General features: G+C 42.2%; 2 protein-coding genes across 8 annotated transcripts; one reads left to right on the top strand and one right to left on the bottom strand.

Annotated features, from left to right (window-relative positions):
* The first annotated feature begins 7,082 nt into the window (after positions 1-7,082).
* LOC118392509 (transmembrane 7 superfamily member 3-like) lies at positions 7,083-25,299 on the top strand. Of its 3 annotated transcripts, none has more exons than XM_052460596.1 (13): positions 7,083-7,449; positions 8,883-9,037; positions 10,345-10,426; positions 10,919-11,039; positions 14,243-14,414; positions 14,550-14,727; positions 15,267-15,353; positions 15,792-15,872; positions 17,128-17,280; positions 17,426-17,523; positions 19,586-19,748; positions 19,864-20,091; positions 25,164-25,299. In XM_052460596.1, exons 1-13 carry the CDS (start codon positions 7,281-7,283, stop codon positions 25,199-25,201), a joined length of 1,725 nt encoding a protein of 574 aa, XP_052316556.1. In that variant the 5' UTR covers positions 7,083-7,280; the 3' UTR covers positions 25,202-25,299. The 3 variants fall into 3 exon arrangements, with proteins under 3 accessions (XP_052316556.1, XP_035640441.1, XP_035640442.1); XM_035784548.2 differs by having other exon boundaries at positions 7,085-7,449; positions 10,276-10,426; XM_035784549.2 differs by lacking the exon at positions 25,164-25,299 and having other exon boundaries at positions 7,087-7,449; positions 10,276-10,426; positions 19,864-23,811.
* fgfr1op2 (FGFR1 oncogene partner 2) lies at positions 22,859-26,559 on the bottom strand. 5 transcript variants are annotated; one of them, XM_035784553.2, is made up of 7 exons: positions 26,418-26,559; positions 25,370-25,523; positions 25,145-25,262; positions 24,860-25,002; positions 24,632-24,745; positions 23,443-24,430; positions 22,859-23,266 (listed from the first exon to the last, which is right to left on the bottom strand). In XM_035784553.2, the coding sequence occupies exons 2-6, from the start codon at positions 25,502-25,504 to the stop codon at positions 24,293-24,295; spliced, it is 648 nt and encodes a 215-aa protein (XP_035640446.1). In that variant the 5' UTR covers positions 25,505-25,523; positions 26,418-26,559; the 3' UTR covers positions 22,859-23,266; positions 23,443-24,292. The 5 variants fall into 5 exon arrangements, with proteins under 5 accessions (XP_035640446.1, XP_052316558.1, XP_052316557.1 ...); XM_052460598.1 differs by having other exon boundaries at positions 25,370-25,473; positions 26,418-26,557; XM_052460597.1 differs by having other exon boundaries at positions 25,370-25,488; positions 26,418-26,435.
* Positions 26,560-26,694: the final 135 nt, after the last annotated feature.

Genomic DNA, 26,694 nt, shown 5'->3' with positions numbered 1-26,694 from the left:
AGGGGGAGACAGGCTAGGGCAGACGGTGAACAGAGAGGGGTGAATGTGATGGAGGTACCTGTACCAGACAGGGGGAGACAGGCCAGGGCAGACGGTGAACCGATTGCCTGGTGGAATCCAAGCAGCAGTGCAGCAGTCAATGGGAGCAGGTGTCACACCCACTTGGGAGAAGCTTTTATTTCTGGAGGCAGATTTCTTGTAGAAAATGCCAGTGAATGGTCTTTGAACAGCAAGAGGGGGTTTCAGAGGACGCTTCAAAGACTCTTGTTGGGCCCAAAGGCCTTTTACTTCACACCTTAGTGCCAATTGAATTTGTATCTGGCTCAGTTCCAGGTTGGAATGGTGTCCTCAGGTCTCTGCTGTTTGTTGGCTAGAGCACCCTCCCAATACTAAATGACAGAGTGAAAAGAAGGAAACCTGTACAGAATAAAAATATTCAGTATCCCTTTGAGCATGGTGAAGTTATAAATGACACTTTTGATGGTGTATCAATACACCCAGTCATTACAAAGATACAGGCCTTCCTTACTCAGTTGTCAGAGAGGAAGGAAACCACTCAGGGATTTTACCATGAGGTCAATGGTGACTTTAAAACAGTTACAGTTGAATGGCTGTGATAGGAGAACTCTGAGGATGGATCAACAACATTGTAGTTACAATGTCCACAATACTAACTTAAATTACAGTGAAAAGAAGGAAGCCTGTACAGAATAAAAAAATAAAACCTGCATCCTCTTTGCAACAACGTACTAAAGTAATACTGGCAAATGTGGCAAAGCAATTACATTTTTGTCCTGAATACAAAGTGTTACACATTACTGAGTACCACCATTCATATTTTCAAGCATAGTGGTGGCTGCATCACGTTATGGGTACGCTTGTAATCCTTACGGATGGGGGAGTTTTTCAGGATTAAAAACTAATGGAGCTAAGCATAGGCAAAATCCTAGAGGAAATCCTGGTTCAGTCTGCTTTCCACAAGAGACACTGGGAGATGAATGCACCTTTCAGCAGGACAATCACCTAGAACACAAGGCCCAATCTAAACTGGAGTTGCTTTCCAAGAAGACGGTGAATGTTCCTGAGTGGCTGAGATACAGTTTTTGACTTAAATCTACTTGAAAATCTATGGTTTGACCTGAAAAAGTTTGTCTAGCAATGATCAACAACCATTTTGACAGAGCTTGAAGAATTTTGAAAATAATAATGGGGAAATGTTTCGCAATCCAGTTGTGGAAAGCTCTTAAGAGACTTACCCAGAAAGACTTACAGGTGTAATTGCTGGCAAACATGCTTCTGCAAGGGGGGACTTAGAGGTGTGACTACTTATGTAAATTAGATCTATCTGAATTTAATTTTCAACAAATTTGCTACAATTTCTGAAAACATGTTTTCCAGTTATGGGGTATTGTGTGTAGATGGGTGAGAAAAACAATATATTTAATCCATTTTGAATTCAGGATTTAACACAACAATGTGGAATAAGTGAAGGGTTATGAACACTTTCTGAAGGCAATGTATGTCATGGAAAGAGCAGATGTTCCTAATGTTTTGAACACTCGGTGTATAAATTATATTCTTCAAGAAGCAATAGGTACATATCATTAATTTAAAAGTCCCAATATTGATGTAGCAATTACATATTTTCTATGGATGTAGAAGATTACCCCTTTAAGATGAGTGCACTAACTGTAAATTGAAAATAAGATTGTCTGCTAAACTAATCAAATGTTATGTAAATGTAATACCCAGTGCCATTTCTTAAAAGAGATGAGATTCAATCCATCCACATTTGCTATGGTATGCATGTCCTAATGAATATGACCCTGATAACCATATAATAATCTTGCAAACTTCCATAGCGGAAACCAACAGACTGTCTGAATCAACCCAACTGAAACTCATTTCCAGGGCAATCAATGCCAAAATGCTTGTGCCTCAACTCAAGTGTTTAAACTCCCAATTGTACGGTTCTATATGTGGTACACTCAGGCCTCCTGGTGGTTTGAACTGGAGGTGAAATAGGACTAAAATTGTGATAGAAAAATGTAAAAGACAAATATATATTTTTCATACAACAAGAATTCAAACATATTGCACAAAATATTATTTTACACAAATAATATTACTTATTTTCCCCATAAACTGTAGCTGGGTCACATTTGACCCAAATATTCTCAAGGGTCATTTTCCACTAAATTTCCTCTTGTATCACTGAAGTTAGGATATGTACTTACAGTGCCTTCAGAAAGTATTCATACCCCTTGACTTATTCCACATGTTATTGTTTTACAGCCTGAATTAAAAATCATTGCCTTGAAAACATGTTTGTAGAATGTTTTTCACATTTATTGAAAATTAAATGCAGAAATATCTCATTTACACAAGTATTCACACCCCTGAGTCAATACTTTGTAGAAGCACCTTTGGCAGCGATTACAGCTGTGAGTCTTTCTGGGTATGTCTCTTAGAGCTTTCCACACCTGAATTGTGCAACATTTACCCATTATTCTTTAAAAAATTATTCAAGCTGTGTCAAATTGGTTGTTGATCATTGCTAGATATTGAGACAACCATTTTCAGGTCTTGCCATAGATTTTCAAGTAGATTTAAGTCAAAACTGTAACTTGCCCACTCAGGAACATTCACTGTCTTCTTGATAAGCAACTCCAGTTTATATTTGGCCTTGTGTTTTAGGTTATTGTCCTGCTGAAAGGATAATTCATCTCCCAGTGTCTCATGGAAAGCAGACTGAACCAGGTTTTCTTCTAGGATTTTGCCTGTGCCATTCCGTTTATTTTTTATCCTGAAAAACTCCCCAGTCCTTAACAATTACAAACTTACCCATAACAAGATGCAGCCACCACTATGCTTGACAATATGAAGTGCAGTACTCAGTAATGTGTTGTATTGGATTTTCTCCAAACATAACACCTTCTTTTCAGGACAAGAAATATAATCGCTTTGCCACGTTATTTTGCAGTACTACTTTAGTGCCTTGTTGCAAACAGGATACATGTTTTGGAATATTTTTATTCTGTATCAGCTTCCTTCTTTTCACTGTCATTTGGGTTAGTGTTGTGGAGCAACTACAATGTTGTTGATCCATCCTCAGAGTTCTCCTATCACAGCCATTAAACTGTAACTGTTTTAAAGTCATCATTGGCCTCATGGAAAAATTCCTGAGCAGTCTCCTTCCTCTCCAGCAACTGAGTTACGAAGGCCTGTATCTTTGTAGTGACTGGATGTATATATAAACCATTCAAAGTGTCATTTTTAACTTCACCATGCTCAAAGAGACATTTAATGTCTGCATTTTCTTTTTACCCATTTACATACAGTGAGGGAAAAAAGTATTTGATCCACTGCTGATTTTGTACGTTTGCCCACTGACAAAGAAATGATCAGTCTATAATTTTAATGGTAGGTTTATTTGAACAGTGAGAGACAGAATAACAACAAAAATATCCAGAAAAACGCATGTCAAAAATGGTATAAATTGATTTGCATTTTGATGAGGGAAATAAGTATTTGACCCCTCTTCAAAACATGACTTAGTACTTGGTGGCAAAACCCTTGTTGGCAATCACAGAGGTCAGACGTTTCTTGTAGTTGGCCACCAGGTTTGCACACATCTCAGGAGGGATGTAGTCCCACTCCTCTTTGCAGATCTTCTCCAAGTCATTAAGGTTTCGAGGCTGACGTTTGGCAACTCGAACCTTCAGCTCCCTCCATAGATTTTCTATGGGATCCCATAGACTTTTGGAGGATGGCCTGGTGTCAGGAAGGGCAGCAAAGAAGCCACTTCTCTCCAGGAAAAACATCAGGGACAGACTGATATTCTGCAAAAGGTACAGGGATTGAACTGCTGAGGATTGGGGTAAAGGGATTTTTTATGATGAATCCCCTTTCCGATTGTTTGGGACATCCGGAAAAAAGCTTGTCCGGAGAAGACAAGGTGAGCGCTACCATCAGTCCTGTGTCATGCCAACAGTAAAGCATCCTGAGACCATTCATGTGTGGGTTTACTTCTCAGCCAAGGGAGTGGGCTCACTCACAATTTTGCCTAAGATCACAGTCATGAATAAAGAATGGTACCAACACATCTTCCGAGAGCAACTTCTCCCAACCATCCAGGAACAGTTTGGTGACGAACAATGCCTTTTCCAGCATGATGGAGCACCTTGCCATAAGGCAAAAGTGATAACTAAGTGGCTCGGGAAACAAAACATCAATATTCTGGGTCCATGGCCAGGAAACTCCCCAGACCTTAATCCCATTGAGAACTTGTGGTCAATCCTCAAGAGGCGGGTGGACAAACAAAAACTCACAAATTCTGACAATCCAAGCATTGATTATGCAAGAATGGGCTGCCCAATAATGGGCTGCCATCATTCAGGATGTGGCCCAGAAGTTAATTGACAGCATGCCAGGGCAAATTGCAGGGTCAACACTGAAAATATTGACTCTTTGCATCAACTTCCGGTAATTGTCAATAAAAGCCTTTGACACTTATGAAATGCTTATAATTATACTTCAGTATACCATAGTAACATTTGACAAAAATATCTAAAGACACTGAAGCAGCAAACTGTGGAAATTTGTGGAATTTAATATTTGTGTCACTCTCAAAACTTTTGGCCACGACTGTAGGTAGACATTGTTAATGTTGTAAATGACTATTATAGCTGGAAACGGCTGATTTTTTATGGAATATCTACATGGGCGTACAGAGGCCCATTATCCGCAACCATCACTCCTGTGTTCCAATGGCACGTTGTGTTAGCTAATCCAAGTTTATCATTTTAAAAGGATAATTGATCATTAGAAACCCCTTTTGCAGTTATGTTAGCACAACTGAAAACTGTTGTATTGATTAAAGAAGCAATAAAACTGGCCTTCTTTAGACTAGTTGAGTATCTGGAGCATCAGCATTTGTGGGTTTGATTACAGACTCAAAATGTTCAGAAACAAATAACTTTCTTCTGAAACTCATCAGTCTATTCTTGTTCTGAGAAATGAAGGCTATTCCATGCGAGAAATTGTCAAGAAACTGAAGATCTCGTACAATGCTGTGTACTACTCCCATCACAGAACAGCTCAAACTGGCTCTAACCAGAATAGAAAGAGGAGTGGGAGGCCCCGGTGCACAACTTAGCAAGAGGACAAGTACATTAGAGTGTCTAGTTTGAGAAACAAACGCCTCACAAGACCTCAACTGGCAGCTTCATTAAATAGTACCCGCAAAACACCAGTCTCAACGTCAACAGTGAAGAGGCGACTCTGGGACGCTGGCCTTCTAGGCAGAGTGGCAAAGAAAAATACATATCTCAGACTGGCCAAAAAAAAAGAAAAGCTGGGCAAAATAACACAGACACTGGAGAGATTATGGACAGATGAATCTAAGTTTGAGGTGTACGGATCACGAAGAAGAACATTCTTGAGATGCAGAAAAAATTAAAAGATGCTGGAGGAGTGCTTAATGCCATCTGTCAAGCATGGTGGAGGCAATGTGATGGTCTGGGGGTGCTTTGGTGGTGGTAAAGTGGGAGATTTGTACAGGGTAAAAGGGATCTTGAAGAAGGAAGGTTATCACTCCATTTTGCAACGCCATGCCATACCCTGTGGACAGCGCTTGATTGGAGCCAATTTCCTTCTGCAACAGAACAATGACCCAAAGCACAGCTCCAAACTATGCAAGAACTATTTAGGGAAGAAGCAGTCAGCTGGTATTCTGTCTATAATAGAGTGGCCAGCACAGTCACTGGATCTCAACCCTATTGAGCTGTTATGGGAGCAGCTTGATCATATGGTATGTAAGAAGTGCCCATCAAGCCAATCCAACTTGTGGGAGGTTCTTCAGGAAGCATGGGGTGAAATCTCTTCAGATTACCTCAACAAATTGACAACAAGAATAGCAAATATCTGCAAGGCTGTAATTGCTGCAAATGGAGGATTCTTTGACAAAAGCCAAGTTTGAAGGACACAATTATTATTTCAATTAAAAATCATTATTTATAACCTTGTCAGCATCTTGACTATATTTCCTATTAATTTTGCAACTAACTTCATGTATGTTTTCATGGAAAACAAGGACATTTCTAAGTGACCCCAAACTTTTGAACGGTAGTGTATGTAATATATATATAATTCCACTTTGAAAATATGAGGTATTGTGTGTAGGCCAGAGACAATGAAAAAAATGCAATTTAATACATTTTTAATTCAGGCCGCAATACAACCAAATGTGGAAAAAGTCAAGGTGTGTGAATACTTTTTGAGGCCAATGTATCGGTTTCATAATTATTATTATGTTTTTTTAAAATCAGATATTGTGCATTTTACTTAAATTTCCACAAAATTCTCATTACCGTAATAGTCCAAAAAGTAATAAACCAATACCATTCTAATATTTTGTTCACATTTCTCGCCAAATAAAAAAGCCTGAGTTAAACATAACACTGAAAATAAATTAAATTATAAAAAAGCTATACAATTATATCAGACTTTTTTCCAATTTGAGTGTTTTAGCTGTTTTTGGGGCAGGTCCCAGTCCCTAGTCCTAGCGGGCGTTGTAAGGAAAAGGTCAATTGCATAAAGTGGGTGATTGAGAATAAGAACTTCATTCTGAAGGCATTGACATGAAATCAATTAACTTAACCTCTACAACTCTAGATGGTGCATCATAGGTAAATAAAACTAAATATGATAGTTTAATGTAAATGTGTGTTACATTTGATGATTTATGGACAAACTACAGCAACATATTTTGTGTTTTATTCAAATACATTTGGTTTTCTTAAGTAAAATTGTATACAATCTGGACCCGAGAATTTAGTCTGGATGCATTTCGGTAATGAGAATTTGGTATGAATATTTACAAAATTCTGTAGAACGTTAAAAACCGATTTAAAATATACACTTTGCCAAAAATGATACACACTCGTCCTTAGAATGATAGTTGATTTTTGCAGATGCATCATGGTTTTGTAAATAAATTTGCTACAGATATGTTTAAAACTGGTTTCATGATAATCACCCAGTTGCTGTTTTGTTCAGTGATTGGGCAAATGTAAACCCAGCACGAGGTTACAATCTCTGTGCTCTGGAACGCCCGCTATGACTAGGGACTGGGACCTGCCCAGTTTATTTTGACGTCTCCTGGGGAAAGGAAGTGGCTTGCAGCAGTTGACATTCGTAGTACGTTTGAGCGACCGGACGTGGTTGGAGTTGTTCCGCGGAAGCAACAACAGCAATGAAAACGAATTTGTAGCCACACTATGTTGCACTGGCCTGTAGCCTTTATTGAATATCTCAGCAACTGTGTTGCAAGTGAATGTAGCGGACTAGGAAGTAGGAACGTGGGCCTGAAGAAAATGCCGTCCTCCTGGCTAATGTACATATTTTTATATGTCTTGGTCTGTGATGGAGTTGTAGCACAAGTGGAAAGTAAGTCGTGCTTTTAATATTTTAAAATAAAATTGGCAAGAGATTAATTTGCATAACTTTCAGATTACATCAAGGTTGCTGGTTGAAAGCCAATCATACTCTAGCTAACGTTAGCGTCTTATTGTTTTATATGAAGAAGATATATACATACGCCTTCTTTGAATGTCTTCAGTAAAATAGTTATGTGGAATTAGTCTGGGATTTCAAAAAAGGCTTTTATTGTTCATGGTAAATAAAAAAAAGGGTTATCTTTCACTCAATTTCATACCCAGGTTGTATAGGCTATGTAAATGCTACAGTAAACATAGGATTAAATGCTGATTGTATACACCCACTCCTGCCATGCCAGTATGCACAACATTAAAAAATATATATTTCTCTCATGGAATCTAATTCCTTTAACACTACATATAATTGAAATGTAGGGCTAATTAAACTGCAAGTGAAATGGCCGCTAGTGAGGCATCTTTGGATTGGCCCTAGTGGACAGGTTGGATGCCATTGACATATTTAATGCTTGAGAAAGCAGCAGGCATTAGGAATTGGCTGCTTATGTTTTTTTGTTAAACGAATGGAAAAGAACCCATCATGGCAGTCATGCTTCTTTTTCAGTCTATAACAAACCATCACGTGTTGGAAGATTCAACAGACAGAGAGAGAGAGAGAGAGAGAAAAGAGACCGGTGAGAAAGCCAGGTGAAAATTCAGGAGGTATGGATAGACAGAGACAAGAAAAGTAGACACAAGGCTGTGCAAAGGATGGGGAGAGTAGAAAGTGAAAAAGTATGTGCAATACACAATCAGTGAGAACAACCAGCAGTCTATTTGGTGTCGCAATAGTTACAATACAATAGTTGTGTTGTATGAGGATCTGGCCTGATTTGTTTTTGGTATATGTTGCGGATTAAAGGTGTTCTCAGATGTACTTACGATAGGCTCACATCCTGGATGATGTTGTCACAACCACAGGGGTAACCACATAGTCACAGCACCCTGTGCGAGATTTATCAGTGGGCCGTCAATGGAAATCAGAACAGCAGAACTGGAAAGACATTCACACTCACGGGTGGCCAACTCATAAAACATTTTAGAAAAAGGCTCAGTGATTTTATCCTTGCAAGGTGAGGTATTGAGTGGTATTGAAAACAGCGGTGTCAATACTTTTTACCACTACCTTTTTGAGAAAAAAGTATTACTAGTTAAACAGAATCTCTTTCTCTGAGCAATTGTATTAGTTTAAAACAATATCATTTCCAAATTTGTTGAGCATAGAATATACTGTAGCTCAGTATTTGAATTTTTGATTTTATACAGTCATTTTGGCTCATCTTTAACGGTGTCAATAATTTACGAACCACTGTATATAAATAAACCTAGTAACAGGTTGTGGATAGCCTGGGAGGATAATGCTGTAACATGTATTTCCTCCCTCAGATCAGGTGGTTTTCCTGTTCAACACCTTTCAGAACGTGAATGTGAATGAGAACGAGACCGTGCAGGCTGTGGTCTCCAGAATCCCCCTTGACGTGGCCTTTATCACCCTCCAGTTCCACACACAGCACAGCAATGCTACGCTGTCCTACACCAGGGTAAGACACTGGCTCACGCACAAACACAAACACACACGCTCACAGTAAGATAGATTTAGTCTAATTAGTCTAATTCAGGTCAATGTTCATTCATTCAATATGACCTATTACCCTATCAAACACATACAAACAAACTCACACACACGATCGGCACTGATTGGTCCACTGACTTGTGGAGGGAAGTCAGATGATGTGGAACCAGGCTGGTTGCTCATCTTGGGAGGAAGACGGGCGTGAGGCAAGGGTAAGATGGATTGACCAATCCTGGCCTTGGTCCCAGAGATCCTAAGGGTTGGGTGACGAAACAATCGCCAATCACCCTATCACACACACCATTTCTAGTGACCCACTTGCGGCAGAGTCTTGTGAGATTTGCAGACACTCTGAGTAGAGCTGTGGTCATGTGTTAGGCTGGTCACAAGCTTTTTGGTGCTGACGGAAACCTTTGTGAACGCCTTTCCCTCTTTCTACTGAAAATGCTTTGAACTAACTCAAAGTAGCCGTAACACAAGTAACTCAAAGTAGTTGTAACTCAGAATAGTCTTAACTCAAAGTAGCCGTAACACAAGTAACTCAAAGTAGTTGTAACTCAGAATAGTCGTAACTCAAAGTAGTCGTAACACAAGTAACTCAAAGTAGTTGTAACTCAAAGTAGTCGTAACACAAGTAACTCAAAGTAGTTGTAACTCATGGTGGGAATAGGCTAAAGCAGTAAACATGCTCTGACTGTAGTGAAGTCAACAATGAAAACTGTCCCCAACTATTAAGGGGCAAATGTACCAAACACAGCGTAGACTGTTAATGAGTGTCGTCTGGAAGTGAATATCACTACAAGTCGTTCTTTCTCCACTGTTTGTCAAAACCATCTGGCAGGTATAGCCTACAGCTAGGTGAGAAGAGGTGGTCAGTCGGGCATCTGTGCACATTTCAGTAGTACTTTACATTACAGCACTGAATAAAGCAGTAATAACATGGTGGTAGTATGGTAACTACTATGTTAGAGTTACTCACAATGGAGACATTATTTGCCAGGATACATAGAAAATTGAGAGCAACTGAAACTTTCAGGCAAATCAGTGCATTGAAATCAACTAAATATTGACTTAGAGCTTTAGAGCACGGGTCTTCATGGGATTTCAGGCTTTGGTTTGGTGACAGAGTTGGATGGAAATAGGGCTGTGTTGTTAGACTGACTATTTGAGTGATTTTCTGGTTGTCTGGTTGACTACTTTGGGCAGATGCCAGAGCTTGGCCTCTCTCTAACAGCAGTGGACTCAGGCCTTCTCTCACCCCTGATCCCCGGTCAGACCAAGCTCTCCTGGTTCCTGCTGGCCCCTGATGGGGACTCTGTGGCCGGCACTGGGGTCATCCTCCCCTACACCAGCTCTGGTATGTATGCCCTTCCATCTCCGCTTCCCAAAATAATCCACCAATTCCTCTAAGTTTTAGGTGGCCTCCCACTATCTGTCAATGCCGTACATCACTTTTAGTGTTCCAGGATATTTTACCTGACTACTCACCCTCAATCCACCATTGTTTTAACCACTCCATATACCATGTCAAAACAATAGCAAGAGTATCTTGTAGATGTGGACTGTTTCAAACAAACCCCAAAACAAAGTATATCAGGTGGATTATTGAACAAAACAAATAGTCAACTGAGAACAAATTTCAAAGCTGTTTTGTCTTCCACCAAACTGATTGTATCTGTGTAGAGTAATCTGCACTCTACAACTTCTCCTCAGTCACCAGTAGGCCATCTGCATAGACCAATGGTACAAACTCTCAACAGTCTGCTACTACTGTACTGTCAATGGACTTCAAGAAAAAACAGTAACTTGATTGGCTGGTTTTAATAACGTGTTTTCTCTCTCTCTGCAGACCCAGTCCCTGGAGCTTGTAATCTGGAGTTTGGCCTGGACATTGACCCAAATATCTATCTCCACTACAACATTTTTGAGACTACTATCCGCTTTGCACCTGCAAATATTGGATATTCAAGGTAACAACACACGAGAGGGTTTATGAATGAGAATCTTTGATTTAATCACTTCTGTCTCACTGCAAACAGATGTGAGGCAGGGCACACTCTGCATATCATTTACATTTAAGTCATTTAGCAGACGCTCTTATTCGTTTTAAAGTTAACCCTGGTGAAAAGTCAACAATTAGCCAAAGAAATAGTCCTGTGACTGAAAGACAATGCATTCTTATGAGTGCATTATGTGTTGTCCTACATTTGTGTGGCTTTCGTTGTGGTGGAAGCAGAGTAAGTAATGTTTTAATGCCAGGGCTCTGGCTAGGAATGTGCTTTAGTAGAGAAAATAGATTTACCCACAAGTGGCGAGGTACAGTGATTGGAACCCAACCTCTTCAGCATTTTGGGAGAGGGATATGATTGATATTTTCTTATGTAAATAAAGAAAAAACTTTGTTGCTATTAATCAGGCTATGGTGTGATAATGATCATAGGAGTTGGCAAGACAGCCCAAACAGATCTGGTGACCAGGATATGGGAAGTGCTGGCTTTTAGAATTTCCACATACAGTACCTACTCACTCGCATTACACGGACCGCAGAGTGGAAACACACACACACACACACACACACACACACACACACACACACACACACACACACACACACACACACACACACACACACACACACACACACACACACACACACACACACACACACACACACACACACACACACACACACACACACACACACACACACACACACTCTTCCTATTGTGCATCAAGCAGCTATAATGTAACAGTGGTCTGTAGACTGAACTGTATCTAAATTTACCTGGAACAAAAATAAATAGGTTTTGAAAAGCAGTGATTCAAAAGACGAAGGAGGTCTAGGGAGGTCTGTGGCGAAACAAAAAAAGAGTCTCAAAGATTTTGAATGAGACAAAAGTGATGGGGACACTTATTTTGCGTAGTCTCAAATCAAATCAAATCCAATTTTATTTGTCACATACACATGGTTAGCAGATGTTAATGCGAGTGTAGCGAAATGCTTGTGCTTCTAGTTCCGACAATGCAGTGATAACCAACAAGTAATCTAACTAACAATTCCAAAACTACTGTCTTATACACAGTGTAAGGGGATAAAGAATATGTACATAAGGATATATGAATGAGTGATGGTACAGAGCAGCATACAGTAGATGGTATCGAGTACAGTATATACATATGAGATGAGTATGTAGACAAAGTAAACAAAGTGGCATAGTTAAAGTGGCTAGTGATACATGTATTACATAAGGATGCAGTCGATGATGTAGAGTACCTCCTCCCTGTAGGCCGTCTCGTCGTTGTTGGTAATCAAGCCTACCACTGTTGTGTCGTCCGCAAACTTGATGATTGAGTTGGAGGCGTGCGTGGCCACGCAGTCGTGGGTGAACAGGGAGTACAGGAGAGGGCTCAGAACGCACCCTTGTGGGGCCCCCGTGTTGAGGATCAGCGGGGAGGAGATGTTGTTGCCTACCCTCACCACCTGGGGGCGGCCCGTCAGGAAGTCCAGTACCCAGTTGCACAGGGCGGGGTCGAGACCCAGGGTCTCGAGCTTGATGACGAGCTTGGAGGGTACTATGGTGTTGTACTATGGTGTTGAATGCCGAGCTGTAGTCGATGAACAGCATTCTCACATAGGTATTCCTCTTGTCCAGGTGGGTTAGGGCAGTGTGGTTGAGATTGCATCGTCTGTGGACCTATTTGGGCGGTAAGCAAATTGGAGTGGGTCTAGGGTGTCAGGTAGGGTGGAGGTGATATGGTCCTTGACTAGTCTCTCAAAGCACTTCATGATGACGGAAGTGAGTGCTACGGGGCGGTAGTCATTTAGCTCAGTTACCTTAGCTTTCTTGGGAACAGGAACAATGGTGGCCCTCTTGAAGCATGTGGGAACAGCAGACTGGTATAGGGATTGATTGAATATGTCCATAAACACACCGGCCAGCTGGTCTGCGCATGCTCTGAGGGCGCGGCTGGGGATGCCGTCTGGGCCTGCAGCCTTGCGAGGTTTAACACGTTTAAATGTCTTACTCACCTAGGCTGCAGTGAAGGAGAGACCGCATGTTTTCGTTGCAGGCCGTGTCAGTGGCACTGTATTGTCCTCAAAGCGGGCAAAAAAGTTATTTAGTCTGCCTGGGAGCAAGACATCCTGGTCCGTGACTGGGCTGGGTTTCTTCTTGTAGTCCGTGATTGACTGTAGACCCTGCCACATGCCTCTTGTGTCTGAGCCATTGAATTGAGATTCCACTTTGTCTCTGTACTGACGCTTAGCTTGTTTAATAGCCTTGCGGAGGGAATAGCTGCACTGTTTGTATTCGGTCATGTTGCCAGACACCTTGCCCTGATTAAAAGCAGTGGTTCGCGCTTTCAGTTTCACGCGAATGCTGCCATCAATCCACGGTTTCTGGTTAGGGAATGTTTTTATCGTTGCTATGGGAACGACATCTTCGACGCACGTTCTAATGAACTCGCACACCGAATCAGCGTATTCGTCAATATTTTTATCTGACGCAATACGAAACATGTCCCAGTCCACGTGATGGAAGCAGTCTTGGAGTGTGGAGGCAGCTTGGTCTGACCAGCGTTGGACAGACCTCAGCGTGGGAGCCTCTTGTTTGAGTTTCTGCCTGTAGGCAGGGATCAGCAAAATGGAGTCGTGGTCAGCTTTTCCGAAAGGGGGCGGGGCAGGGCCTTATATGCGTCGCGGAAGTTAGAGTAACAATGATTTGAATTGTATTTAAAAAAAGAGACTCCGGCCCTTTCCGTTGCAGTTTCATATTGTTGTGTTATTATTATTTGTGACGGCCCTTCTGAGCCATCTTATTTCATTGTGAAAAATTTTGAATTTTTTAAAATAAAAAAAATCTACAACATTTATGTTTTAAAGCTAGAATCCTTAATAGGTGAATGTCCGTTTAGGATATTACAACAACAAAGAAGTTACTGTAAACAACCACTGTTTTTCTCCTCTGACATCACTGTACACACGATAGAACAGCCAAATATGCAGTGCACTCCCCCCGCAGCCGGACTCTTCTCTGCTTTGTTTTCATCAACAAAACAATAACAAATGCACTGGGGGGCGAACAGTGGTGCTGTTTCCCCCAAATGCACATTCGTACTTTAAAGCAAACTTTCAGAATCCATTGTGAACTGACCTCTGTTTTAACCTCCTCAGGGGCTCCAATCCGCCCGCCTGTGACACTGAAGAAGGTGAAAACACTCGATGGCGCCTGAGGTATGACATCTACCAGTACTTCCTGCCTGAGAGCGACCTATCAGAGCAGAGCCTCATCACCAGCATCCAGAGTGTGGCCAATGTGCAGACCATGAAAGAGCATGGGAAAAGGGTGAGTTGATAATAGTGTGAATGTAGTGCAAAATGGACATATATAAAAATACAGATTGGGATTGTAGACTGTAAACTTGCTGGTTGTGGTGTAATGGTATGGTGAGATTTTCTTTTTTTTTTTTTCTCCCTGCAGGTCATGACACTATCATCCAATGATAAGACAGAGGTAGTGTTTAGCTCCATCCCGGGCCAGGGTGTCATCTACTCTGTCATAGTCAGAGACCCAGTGCTTAACACCTCTTCCTTGTATATCCCTGTCCACACCTACGCATGCAGCTTCTCCTCCACCCTAGATGGCTGCGACACTCTGGGTAAGTGGGACAACCAGCACTGGGTCAAAAGGGTCTTTTTGCAGGGAAACGTCAGTCAATATATTTCTATAATAGAGACATTTCTAAAGATATCTGAGTATTCCTGTCTGAATTCCCGGGGCCTTATTCAATGAGACTTGTTGTTGAGTGGAAGAAGAGCATCATGTCATTCTACACAGAAGACGTTTACTCTACTGCAATCGTTCTTGCTGAGACCTTGAGGGCTACTTCTGTGGAAATCTTATAGAATGCACCTTGAAGGAGAGCATGCATTTAAGACCAGGGAAGATCAACACCAGTCCCCTGGGAATATGTTGTCAGCTGATTTCAGCCTCTATCTTGTTTAGCAACTGACTTATGAGCCCATATGTCAACTCTTGTCAACAGTAACACACTGTAATGGAGCAATAAGCAATTTCAGAGCAGGAGATAAAAGAGAAACAATCGACACAGTGTCTCTTGTATGACCAACAACAAGTTAGACCAACTATGGGGAAAGACAGAATGACTAAAGGTTGATGTACTTTCTTTTCTTCTAGGGAAGATATCCACAAGGATCTTCTTCACCATCGCTGGTTTAGCTGGCCTCTTCGTATGCTTCTTTGGGCACCGCTTTTTCAAATGTGGTGAGTAGGTGGAAACAAGTGTTGACTTACCAAGTTTTCCACTACATCACTGGAAGATAAGTCTGGGAAGTCGAGGGCTTTTCCTCCCTGTAGAACACCAGTAATAAATAGCCGCTCCCAACTAGCTGTATCCCAGTAATTGATGGTTTGTGAAAGTCCAAGTGTCATTTAAAGTTCATGCCAGCCAACTAATGAAAATATGGCCTGGAGGTTAAAGGTCTTTTTGTAAACTGTTGCTCCCACATAATGGGCAAAAATAATGCGAAAGAAAAATAATAAATAGACTATTCGCTGGTCATGTTTTTAGTTCAGTAGCAAGTTTAATCTGGGTCTATGAAACCAGTCGTAGATGTCATGCTAGAAAATGTGTGTTTACTGTGTTGCTCTCCCGTATTAAACTTTCCTCCTTGTTCCCCTCTCCATCCTCATCTCTCTTAGAGCTATTCTGTATGGGCTTTGGCTTTGCAGCGTTTCTTTTTTTTGTCCTGATCACAAGAACTACAAAACTGGACTATGACAGTAGGTTCAAGTGATTTCAAATGAACATAAGATTGTAGACCTTGTCAGCCAGGTTGATGAGGACATTAATTATGTTGTGTGTTTTTTCTATAGTAAATATTGGTCTTCAGTTTATTTGGTCATATGCTTGTGCTTATACAAACTGGCTTTGCGGCCAGACAAATTGCATTAATCGTCACAGGTCTTTCATAAATGCGAATTAGATAGTCATGCCATGTCAATATGATTTTCCCAAAAAATTATCCTATTTTAATTTGGAAGCTCCTGAAAGCATAGAGTTTTTCTGTGATTCAATCAGGTCAGCTCAGTAGAAAGAAACTCCTGTTGGTTTCATTAACGGGGAAATGCAATCAGATTCGCCAGTACTAGGTCAGTACAGTTGTTACAGTATGAAGATGAGTGATATTTAATTTTTTAAAATTAATTTAACCTTTGTTTAACTAGGCAAATAAGTTAAGAACAAATTCTTATTTACAATGACAGCCTAGGAACAGTGGGTTAACTGCCTTGTTCATGGGCAGAACAACAGATTTATACCTTGTCAGCTCGAGGATTCGATCTAGCAACGTTTCGGTTACTGGCCCAACACTCTAACCACTAGGATACCTGCCGCCTCACATGCCATCTAAAAGGCAGAGCAAAACATATCACGTATGCATTTTATGCTTATTTTACAGTTTGTGTATTTTGATTTGGAGAAACCTAGAATGGCTTGCATGGGTATTTGTGCTCCCCATATGCAAGGTGATGTCAGTGTTGGCTTGTATATGTGTTAGTCATAGAGGATGGCGGTGAGCGTTTGAATTCAGAATTACACACACAAACCCTAATGTGATTTGGTCAGTGGTGGAGCTGATGGATGGGTGGCAGAACTCATCCAGGAAGCAATGGGAAACTTCCCCAGTGCACAACACACAGTTCAGTGTGAAACAACACATTTCTGCATGGTACAAACATCTCACTGTAAAAGCCCATTCCAGTAATTAAGTTGGCGCACGGGTTCCAACATGCTGAAGAACACATGGTTTAGTATATAGATAATTCAAGAATTTTAATCTATCTGTAGAGAAGTTGAGTTTAGAATTGATGGAGAAATTCCTGGACTTGCTTTCATTTATTTGGGGTCAGTCTGAGTTGGACCCCCTGCCAGAAGCTCAGGTTATCATTCTTCTATGGCTCTATGAAAAATAAAGATATTTGTCCAACTCCCTCTCCGTCTGACCCTGACAGAAGTGTCTGTGTTTCCTCCCTGCAGTCCGCCTGACCCTGACAGCAGTGTTTGGCGTAGTGGGGGGAGTTATCCTGGTGATGAGCTGGTGGCGCTTCGGCTCAGTTATGTCCTGTGTCGTCGTCGTCGGTCTCATGTTGGGGTTCCTCATCTCCTCCATTGTCTTCTTCACGCCTGTCGGTAAAAGAACCAAAAAAACACCTATGTCAGATTATTATTTATTTGATTGACTAGTTCAAGCAGGATAATGCTCAATCAGCTTAATGTTGTATGACACAGAAAGTATTGTAACAAAGTTGTAAAACAAATCTCATCACTTCCTCAGGTGACATACAGGTGTTCCGTTCGAATGTGGTGTTCTGGGTGACGTTCAGCTGCATCGTGGTGGGGGTACCGCTCTTCTTTGTCCGCTGGCCAAGAGAGGTAGGCCCGGGTCCCTACCCCTCTGCACTTTCTCTACAGTGGCTGTCCAATTCAACGCCATAGTCTTCTCCCACTTTAAACTCAAGAAGGGCTTAGAACTTTCAAAGATTTCAAATCAAATCAAATTGTATTTGTCACATACACATGGTTAGCAGATGTTAATGCGAGTGTAGCGAAATGCTTGTGCTTCTAGTTCCGACAATGCAGTAATAACCAACAAGTAATCTAGCTAACAATTCCAAAACTACTACCTTATAGACACAAGTGTAAGGGGATAAAGAATATGTACATAAAGATATATGAATGAGTGATGGTACAGAGCGGCATAGGCAAGATACAGTAGATGGTATTGAGTACAGTATATACATATGAGATGAGTATGTAAACAAAGTGGCATAGTTAAAGTGGCTAGTGATACATGTATTACATAAAGATGCAGTAGAGGATATAGAGTATAGTATATACGTATACATATGAGATGAATAATGTAGGATATGTAAACTTTATATTAGGTAGCATTGTTTTAAAGTGGCTAGTGATATATTTTACATAATTTCCCATCAATTCCCATTATTAAAGTGGCTGGAGTTGAGTCAGTGTGTTGGCAGCAGCCACTCAATGTTAGTGGTGGCTGTTTAACAGTCTGATGGCCTTGAGATAGAAGCTGTTTTTCAGTCTCTTGGTCCCAGCTTTGATGCACCTGCACTGACCTCGCCTTCTGGATGATAGCGGGGTGAACAGGCAGTGGCTCGGGTGGTTGTTGTCTTTGATCTTTATGGCCTTCCTGTAACATCGGGTGGTGTAGGTGTCCTGGAGGGCAGGTAGTTTGCCCCCGGTGATGCGTTGTGCAGACCTCCCTACCCTCTGGAGAGCCTTACGGTTGTGGGCGGAGCAGTTGCCGTACCAGGCGGTGATACAGCCCGACAGGATGCTCTCGATTGTGCATCTGTAAAAGTTTGAGTGTTTTTGGTGACAAGCCGAATTTCTTCAGCCTCCTGAGGTTGAAGAGGCGCTGCTGCGCCTTCTTCACGATGCTGTCTGTGTGGGTGGACCAATTCAGTTTGTCTGTGATATGTACGCCGAGGAACTTAAAACTTACTACCCTCTCCACTACTGTTCCATCGATGTGGATAGGGGGGTGTTCCCTCTGCTGTTTCCTGAAGTCCACAATCATCTCCTTAGTTTTGTTGACGTTGAGCGTGAGGTTATTTTCCTGACACCACACTGAGGGCCCTCACCTCCTCCCTGTAGGCCGTCTCGTCGTTGTTGGTAATCAAGCCTACCACTGTTGTTTCGTCCGCAAACTTGATGATTGAGTTGGAGGCGTGCGTGGCCACGCAGTCGTGGGTGAACAGGGAGTACAGGAGAGGGCTCAGAACGCACCCTTGTGGGGCCCCAGTGTTGAGGATCAGCGGGGTGGAGATGTTGTTGCCTACCCTCACCACCTGGGGGCGGCCTGTCAGGAAGTCCAGTACCCAGTTGCACAGGGCGGGGTCGAGACCCAGGGTCTCGAGCTTGATGACGAGCTTGGAGGGCACTATGGTGTTAAATGCCGAGCTGTAGTCGATGAACAGAATTCTCACATAGGTATTCCTCTTGTCCAGATGGGTTAGGGCAGTGTGGTTGAGATTGCATCGTCTGTGGACCTATTTGGGCAGTAAGCAAATTGGAGTGGGTCTAGGGTGTCAGGTAGGGTGGAGGTGATATGGTCCTTGACTAGTCTCTCAAAGCACTTCATGATGACGGAAGTGAGTGCTACGGGGCGGTAGTCGTTTAGCTCAGTTACCTTAGGTTTCTTGGTAACAGGAACAATGGTGGCCCTCTTGAAGCATGTGGGAACAACAGACTGGGATAGGGATTGATTGAATATGTCCGTAAACACACCAGCCAGCTGGTCTGCGCATGCTCTGAGGGCGCGGCTGGGGATGCCGTCTGGGCCTGCAGCCTTGCGAGGGTTGACACGTTTAAATGTTTTCCTCACGTCGGGTGGGTGGGTTGGGAGGACAAATATGGAAATGGAGCCTCTGGGTAAAATTGCTTTGTGGGTGTTGTCTGTCTGCAGGGTAACATCACTACGTGTGGTGTAGCTGGAGCCTATGCTGTGGTGCTGGCTGTGAATGCTTACATATATACCAGCCTCTCCTACATCACCCTTAACATCCTCAAACGCTTCCTCAACGACAACTTCAGCAAGGCCTTTACTGATGTGCCTTTCCAGGACATTGGTGAGTAAAATCACTTCAGAGAGTTTTCTTTTATTTAACCTGCAGGCAGGCCATATGTTGTGCACCTGATTTTGATCTTTCAACCTAACATATTTTTGTCCTCTTGGTCTTCCAGATTTCATCATGATCACAGTGTGGGTGGTTCTAGGTGTGTCTGGTATCGTGCTACAGCTCTACCGGGAACGCACACGGCCCTTCTTTCCCCCCAGCCCTTACCTCATGTGGCTGCAAGAGCGGGAGCGCCGCAAGACCAACATTCTGGACCCAAGCCACCACACGTCCTCACTCCCTTCCCGTCTCCTCGCCCGTGCCCGACAGCTGACTGGCAGGAGAGAGTCCGCTGGCGAGTGCACACCCCTCCTCCTTTAAACCCACTCATTTTACCCAGCCAGGTAGACAGATTCACCCCACTAGGAGGGTGCTATGGGGCATGGGCTCTCTATCTACAGGGAAAGCACCATTGCATTCGGAGTCTTTCTATTCCAGATTATGTATGTTTTCATGCCTTTGATGATGGTAACAGTCCATTAAGGTAGTGTTTATATGCCTGGGGAGGAACTTTGTCACAAAGTGCACACAGAGAATTTTCAAAAGATTATTTTCAAGCATGATTTGATTCACTTCCTCAGTCTTGTGGTATTTGGCTGCATGTTCTTAGAGGGTACTGAGGAAGTTGTTACCGCGGCCACTTAATATTGTGCCAAAATAGTTGGCCACTATCTCCCCCAGTACATCACAGTGCCTTTAAACAACTAGGGTTACAGCATACCGGTATGGGCAACATATGTGTTTTAGTACCACTGAATAGCACAAGAAAAGATTTGGAACAGTAAGATGCAGACACATCATGCAGACAGTCTTTTTGAAATGGCTTTGACAGCAACATTTGGTAGGTAGGTATTCATTTTAGTGTAAAAGTAAGTATACTTTGTTTATCTTAATACCACTCAATGAAATTGGAGGGCATATGTCCCGCCAGTTTTAATGGGTATGACACCACTGTTCTGGGTATGCCCATTTTGGCTCCAATGGCTGCAAATTGTTTTTAATGTTTTGTCAACATTTTCGTATGCAAACTGTCACTTTTACATCATGTTCTGTAAAACTGAGGCCACTATTTTTTTTCTATTTACACATATGAACAATTACATTTAAGAAATATGAGCAATGTTTATATTGAAATATGCATGTGTTTTGGGGACCCTTTTTGTGAAACAGTTGTTGAATCAAACAATTAGTGGTATGGGTGGGAACTTGTAGCATAAAATGTATCCTCTTGATTTCATGGACATGTTTGATAGCACTCTAAAATCATAAACCACAAGTGGCAGGTGTAGGTGGATCCTGAGCACTGACGTTTATAGGAAATGGTGATATAGCCAAAATCAAATCAAATGTATTTATATAGCCCTTTGTACATCAGCTGATATCTCAAAGTGCTGTACAGAAACCCAGCCTAAAACCCCAAACAGCAAGCAATGCAGGTGTTGAAGCACATTGGCTAGGAAAAACTCCCTAGAAAGGCCAAAACCTAGGAAGAAACCGAGAGAGGAACCAGGCTTTGAGGGGTGGCCAGTCCTCTTCCTCTTCCGGCTGTCCCGGGTGGAGATTATAACAGAACATGGTCAAGCTGTTCAAATGTTCATAAATGACCAGCATGGTCAAATAATAGGTCTGGGAAAGGTAGCATGTCCGGTGAACAGGTCAGGATACCGTAGCTGCAGGCAGAACAGTTAACTGGAGCAGCAGCAGGGCCAGGTGGACTGGGGACAGCAAGGAGTCATCATGCCAGGTAGTCCTGAGGCATGGTCCGAGGGCTCAGGTCCTCCGAGAGAGAGAAAGAGAGAATTAGAGAGAGCATACTTAAATTCACACAGGACACCAGATAAGACAGGAGAAGTACTCCAGATATAACAAACTGACCCTAGCCCCCCGACACATAAACTACTGCAGCATAAATACTGAAGGCTGAGAGGGGAGGGGTCAGGAGACACTGTGGCCCCATCCGATGATACCCCTGGACAGGGCCAAACAGGAAGGATATAACCCCACCCACTTTGCCAAAGCACAGCCCCCCACACCACTAGAGGGATATCTTCAACCACCAACTTACCATCCTGAGACAAGGCCGAGTATAGCCCACAAAGATCTCCGCCACGGCACAACCCAAGGGGGGTTTCCTGAAGTGTTGAGTTTATGTTCTCTATTGCCAGCTTTCGTTTGGTAAAGCATTTGTGTTTCCCCTATGACTTTTCTTTAGCAGTGGTGCAAGGGTAGCTGGGTGGGTGCATTGCTAGTATTGTAAGCACAATGTCCTGCCAGCTGTTCCCATAGACCTGCAATCATTGACCAAACGACTATCCCTTTAAAAGCGCGTCTCGGCAATTTATTGAACCTAGGGGAAACACTAATTTTAAGGTAGTCCAATTTTTCTTTAGGTTATTTCTCTCTCATTGCCCACCCAGTATGTGCTTTGGTATGAAAAGCTGGCTTATTAATGCATTCCCTTACCGATGTCAGTTTTTCCTCCAAATGTTCAGTAATATTGAAATTTAAGAGATTATTTTCCCTCTTGTGCAAAACAACAAGGTATCCTCAGATGCAGTGTAATATCCAACCAGTGATTTTATGAATACTCGCCATTTGCACACGACAGGATGTTGAATTAAAATCTGATAGGGAATTTATTGATATTTTATGATTAGCAGAATCACCTGACAGGATTCAGATTAGGATTACAATGTCAAGGATGGGAAAGACTGAAATGCAGGCAGAAATGGCCATTTCTACTTTTCTCAGTTTGCAAACCAAAACACACAGGGGTGAGGCCGACATTGTAAAGTTATAGCCATTCTGTTGAAATGCCTCACTAGGAAATGCTTCTATGCACTAAGATTACTGATGAAGCTTTCTTAAAGGTCAAGGTTACCTTTCAGTATTTTTCACTACAGCTCTTAGGTACTTACCTTTTCATGTGCCATGTCTTGTTTTAAAATGGGTTGTTTGTCTACAGCAGGGGTCCCCAAACTTTTTCCTGTGAGGGCCACATAACTTTTCCCTTCTCTGATGGGGGGCCGGTGTCAGTTTGTAACAGAAAAAGTGTGACGATCGTAGGGGAGCTTAAAAAATGTATTGTTTTCCAGAAAGCCACACATAACCAAATAACCCTTTCCAGGTTCTTTACAGAAAAAAAGTCAGGAAACAAATAATAACACTATTAATGAAATAAATAATAACTAAATAACCCTCTCTGAGTTCTTCATAGAAAAAACAGGAAATAAATAATAACTAAATAACTCTCTGGGTTCTTCATAGAAAAAAAAGCCATGGAACATTAACTTTCTGTCGTGCCATGCACAATCTTAACAGATAAAAGTTCAGCTCAGTTGTCAGAGCAGAATCTCTCTGACACATATGAGCAGTCTCTTAAAGTTATTGTGTTCCTTCCTTATAATCCTTTTGTAGGTTCCAGTAGGCTTGTAGACACCGCTGTTTGCAGCTCTCTCTCATCAACTTCCCTGTGAAAACCACAAAAGAAGCAGGTTGAGAAACTGAACTAAGTGATACAGCACCTACACAGCACAATACATTTCACTACCAGTATGGTTGTAAAGATGGATTTTATCCCAGTAGATTTTATGATTATATTGTTTATGCTCAGAATGACTCATTCAAGTCAGAAAAGTGAGCTTACCTATGTATGTTCATCAGTGTGAACTGTGGGCCTGCATCTGGCTGGTGAGAAGTTGAATATCAGGTTCCATTCTAGTTACAGCCAGTCTCAAGCACTGATGCAAATGTTCATCTGTCAATCTTGATCTCATCGGGGTTTTCAGCAGTTTCATGCGAGAAAAGGTTCTCGCAGATATACGTGCTGCCAAAAACTGTGGACATTTTCATTGCGTGTTTTTTGATGTTTGGATATGTGTCGTTTGGGAGGGCGGCATAGAAGTCAATGAGACTGTTGGGCTTGAATGCGTCTTTCAGAACATCACAGTTCTGTAGACTCTACAGTGTTTGTTTTGTTGTGAGAAATTTGATAAATTGTTTTTCCTAAAAATCACTTGTTTCTCTGCTCCTCTTGTCCCAAACGTTTGTCATCAGTGAAGTTGTGATGTATCATGGTGCAACCATACAGTAAGATATGCATTCCAAATAGTCCTGTTCACACATACGTTTTTCCCACCACTAGGTTTCAGCCGGAGGGCACTGGCCAAACTTTAACATGTTTCTTTCAAGTGTTTTATTGTCATTCAAGAGCAGCACTTCCACTCATTCACACTTTAAAACCCCACAGGCTCAATGCGTGCCAAGACTAAATGCATGACAGACTAAACTGTTGGAGGATTTTCCCATTTGTCTCAGAGGCTTCCAACTGTATACCTCCAATGTAGTGTGACAGTTGGGCGGCAGTATGACCTGGGGCATCGTTCGTTGTTGAGTGCACTCTGGGAGTCTGTGTGGCTGTAGGTGATTGGGGGGGGGTATGGTCTGTACAAGGTGGGGGGCATATACACACACTCCAAGCTCGTGCTGGTGTGGGCCTAACTCTTCCGGAGGCTGATGTCGGCACTGGTCAACAGGGCAGACAGGGATGTGCTATCCGAGGCCTCCTCTCTCGTCAGAACTAGGAAGGCTTCTCGACTGATCCCTAGCAGCTCACGAAGACCACTGTTCTCCAGCTGCTCAAAAAAAGACATGCATACATTTTTAACAGTATGTTTGAAATAGTAGTACTGTTAGTACTCAGTTTGGATGTCATAAGGTGAATGCACCAATTTGTAAGTCGCTCTGGATAAGAGCGTCTGCTAAATGACTTAAATGTATGTAAATGTAAATGCTTTTAGTAAACAGTGAGAATACAGACAACCTGTGTGACTCACCTCTAGTTGCTTGATCCTCTCCTCATCTTCACACAACCTCCCCTCGTCCACTTCGATGGCTTTCCTCATCACCGTAGCCATCTCGTTGATCTTTTCTATGTGCGCTTGCATTTCCTGCAGAGTCATAGAATAGAAACAATATAAATATTTGCTTTGAACTTCTTCGATACAAGAAGAAAGGGTAGCTCCTGAGTGCGATGTGACACTAGAAGAGGGTGGTTCACTCACAGTAGTGTGCTGCTCCTTTAATTGGTTGACGATGGCTGGGTCGTCCTTCTTACTGGCCATGAGGAGTCTGAAGACCTGCTCCCTGTATTTAGTCATGATGAGCTCTATGGCAGACTGGTGTTCCTCCAGGGAGGTTCTCAACTCTGCAGGGAGAGAAGATATAGATACACACATTTCTATGGATTTATCCAGACAGGGTACTTTTTCAACTGGTAATATGCCTGTTATGAAACCAATAAATAGAGTAGCTTAATTTGTTTTTCAGCTTATCACACTCTGCTCTACCTTTGTTTTCCTGCTGTAGGTCACGGATCTGCCGGTTTTCCTGCTGGATGCCCATGACGAGGCTGGAACGGGGCCGATGCCGGGCTACCCGGTTCAGCAACTCAATCTCCTCCTGATACTGCAAACAGATACACAGAACTCCAGTCAACTCAAAGGTCAGTTAAAGGCAAGTGTGTACCCTTTCCAACACCAAAAGAGCTGCACCACCAGTGACATTGGCATTACCTGTTTCATGGCCTCCACCCTCTTGTTAAGGGACGTTGTCTGTTCGATAAGTACTTCCGCTGCATTGTCATGGTTGCGAAGTCTTTCCACCAGCGACTTGGCGTCTGACAATACATTTTCTAATGAACACGACATCTCTGTTTGAATAAATACACTGGAAGGAAAATAAGGTTAAGATGCTGCTCCAAAGCCTCACCAAACATGAATACATCATTCAATTTCTCCCCCTTCTCCCTAGAATGTGCACTTGCTCACTGCCCCTCAAGGATTTGAAAGTATTGGATTGGTATAAGTATGTGCTAAACTAGAGGGAGATCCAACCAGATTTATCAAATCAGTCCAATAGGAAGATTTAAGATTCTTAGGCAAAGTTGCATTACAAAAATACTTGGCACATGAGCTTGTCAAAATGCATGGAATAAAATCCTGACAGAGTCACCATATCCAAACATCATGATTTGACCTGGACCCTCATTCTTGTACCTCTACTGCCTAAATAGCTCGCATAATCTCCCGGTCAGCAGGGACGTATTCATTACGTAAACCGTTTAACCTTTAAGAACCAAACAGAGAAAAACAAGAGTTTATACTGGACAATTTAAGGAAGGTCCCGCCCCGTTTGCTTGCGTTTGGGAAACGTTTCACAATAGAATCGGCGTAATGAATACGCCACTGGTATACAGCTAACCTTCAGAGTTTGACTCTTTTTCCAGTGACTGACCAGTGGACACCAAAAGGATGTTTGCAAAGTATTCGAACAGGGTACTTTAGCTATCTGATAATTACGACAACCTACTGACTGTCGCAATCGGAATGATGTTGTTAGACAGTTGTCAGTCAGATACTAGCTAGCGAATCAACAAGGTTAGCTAGCTACAGTAACTAGTTAAATGCTACGGAAATCAGGTGAATCGGTCACTGAAAATACAAGCAAACAAAAGCTGCAAGAGACTCATGTTGGTATTGTATTTTCTGAAAAGTTGCTATACTTAGCTGTCAGAAGAAAAGTGAAATTACACACAAAACGAACCAATACTCGTAGATTTACCTCAGCGAGAAACTCCTTAGCCAAGCGGTACACTTCCCGTTGTTACTGCTGCAGTCTGGGAAATGTATAAACACGTTCCGGATTCTTTAGATTACAAGCGCTGCGGTCAATCTGAATAGCCTCCCCTCCTTCTATATTCCAGTTAGGATAGCTAGGTCTATCAAACACTTTTTCCCAATCAGATGCTGATTACATTACTTAATATCTCGGATACTCATTTTCCAGTTTTCTTTATTTGATTTTCTTTCACTGTGTGCGTTGTGTACTCCAACCTGTG

Source organism: Oncorhynchus keta, chromosome 13, assembly GCF_023373465.1.
Source record: "Oncorhynchus keta strain PuntledgeMale-10-30-2019 chromosome 13, Oket_V2, whole genome shotgun sequence".
Taxonomy (NCBI): domain Eukaryota; kingdom Metazoa; phylum Chordata; class Actinopteri; order Salmoniformes; family Salmonidae; genus Oncorhynchus; species Oncorhynchus keta.
Note: the sequence above shows the minus strand (reverse complement) of the source record. Positions and strands in the feature narration are given on the sequence as shown.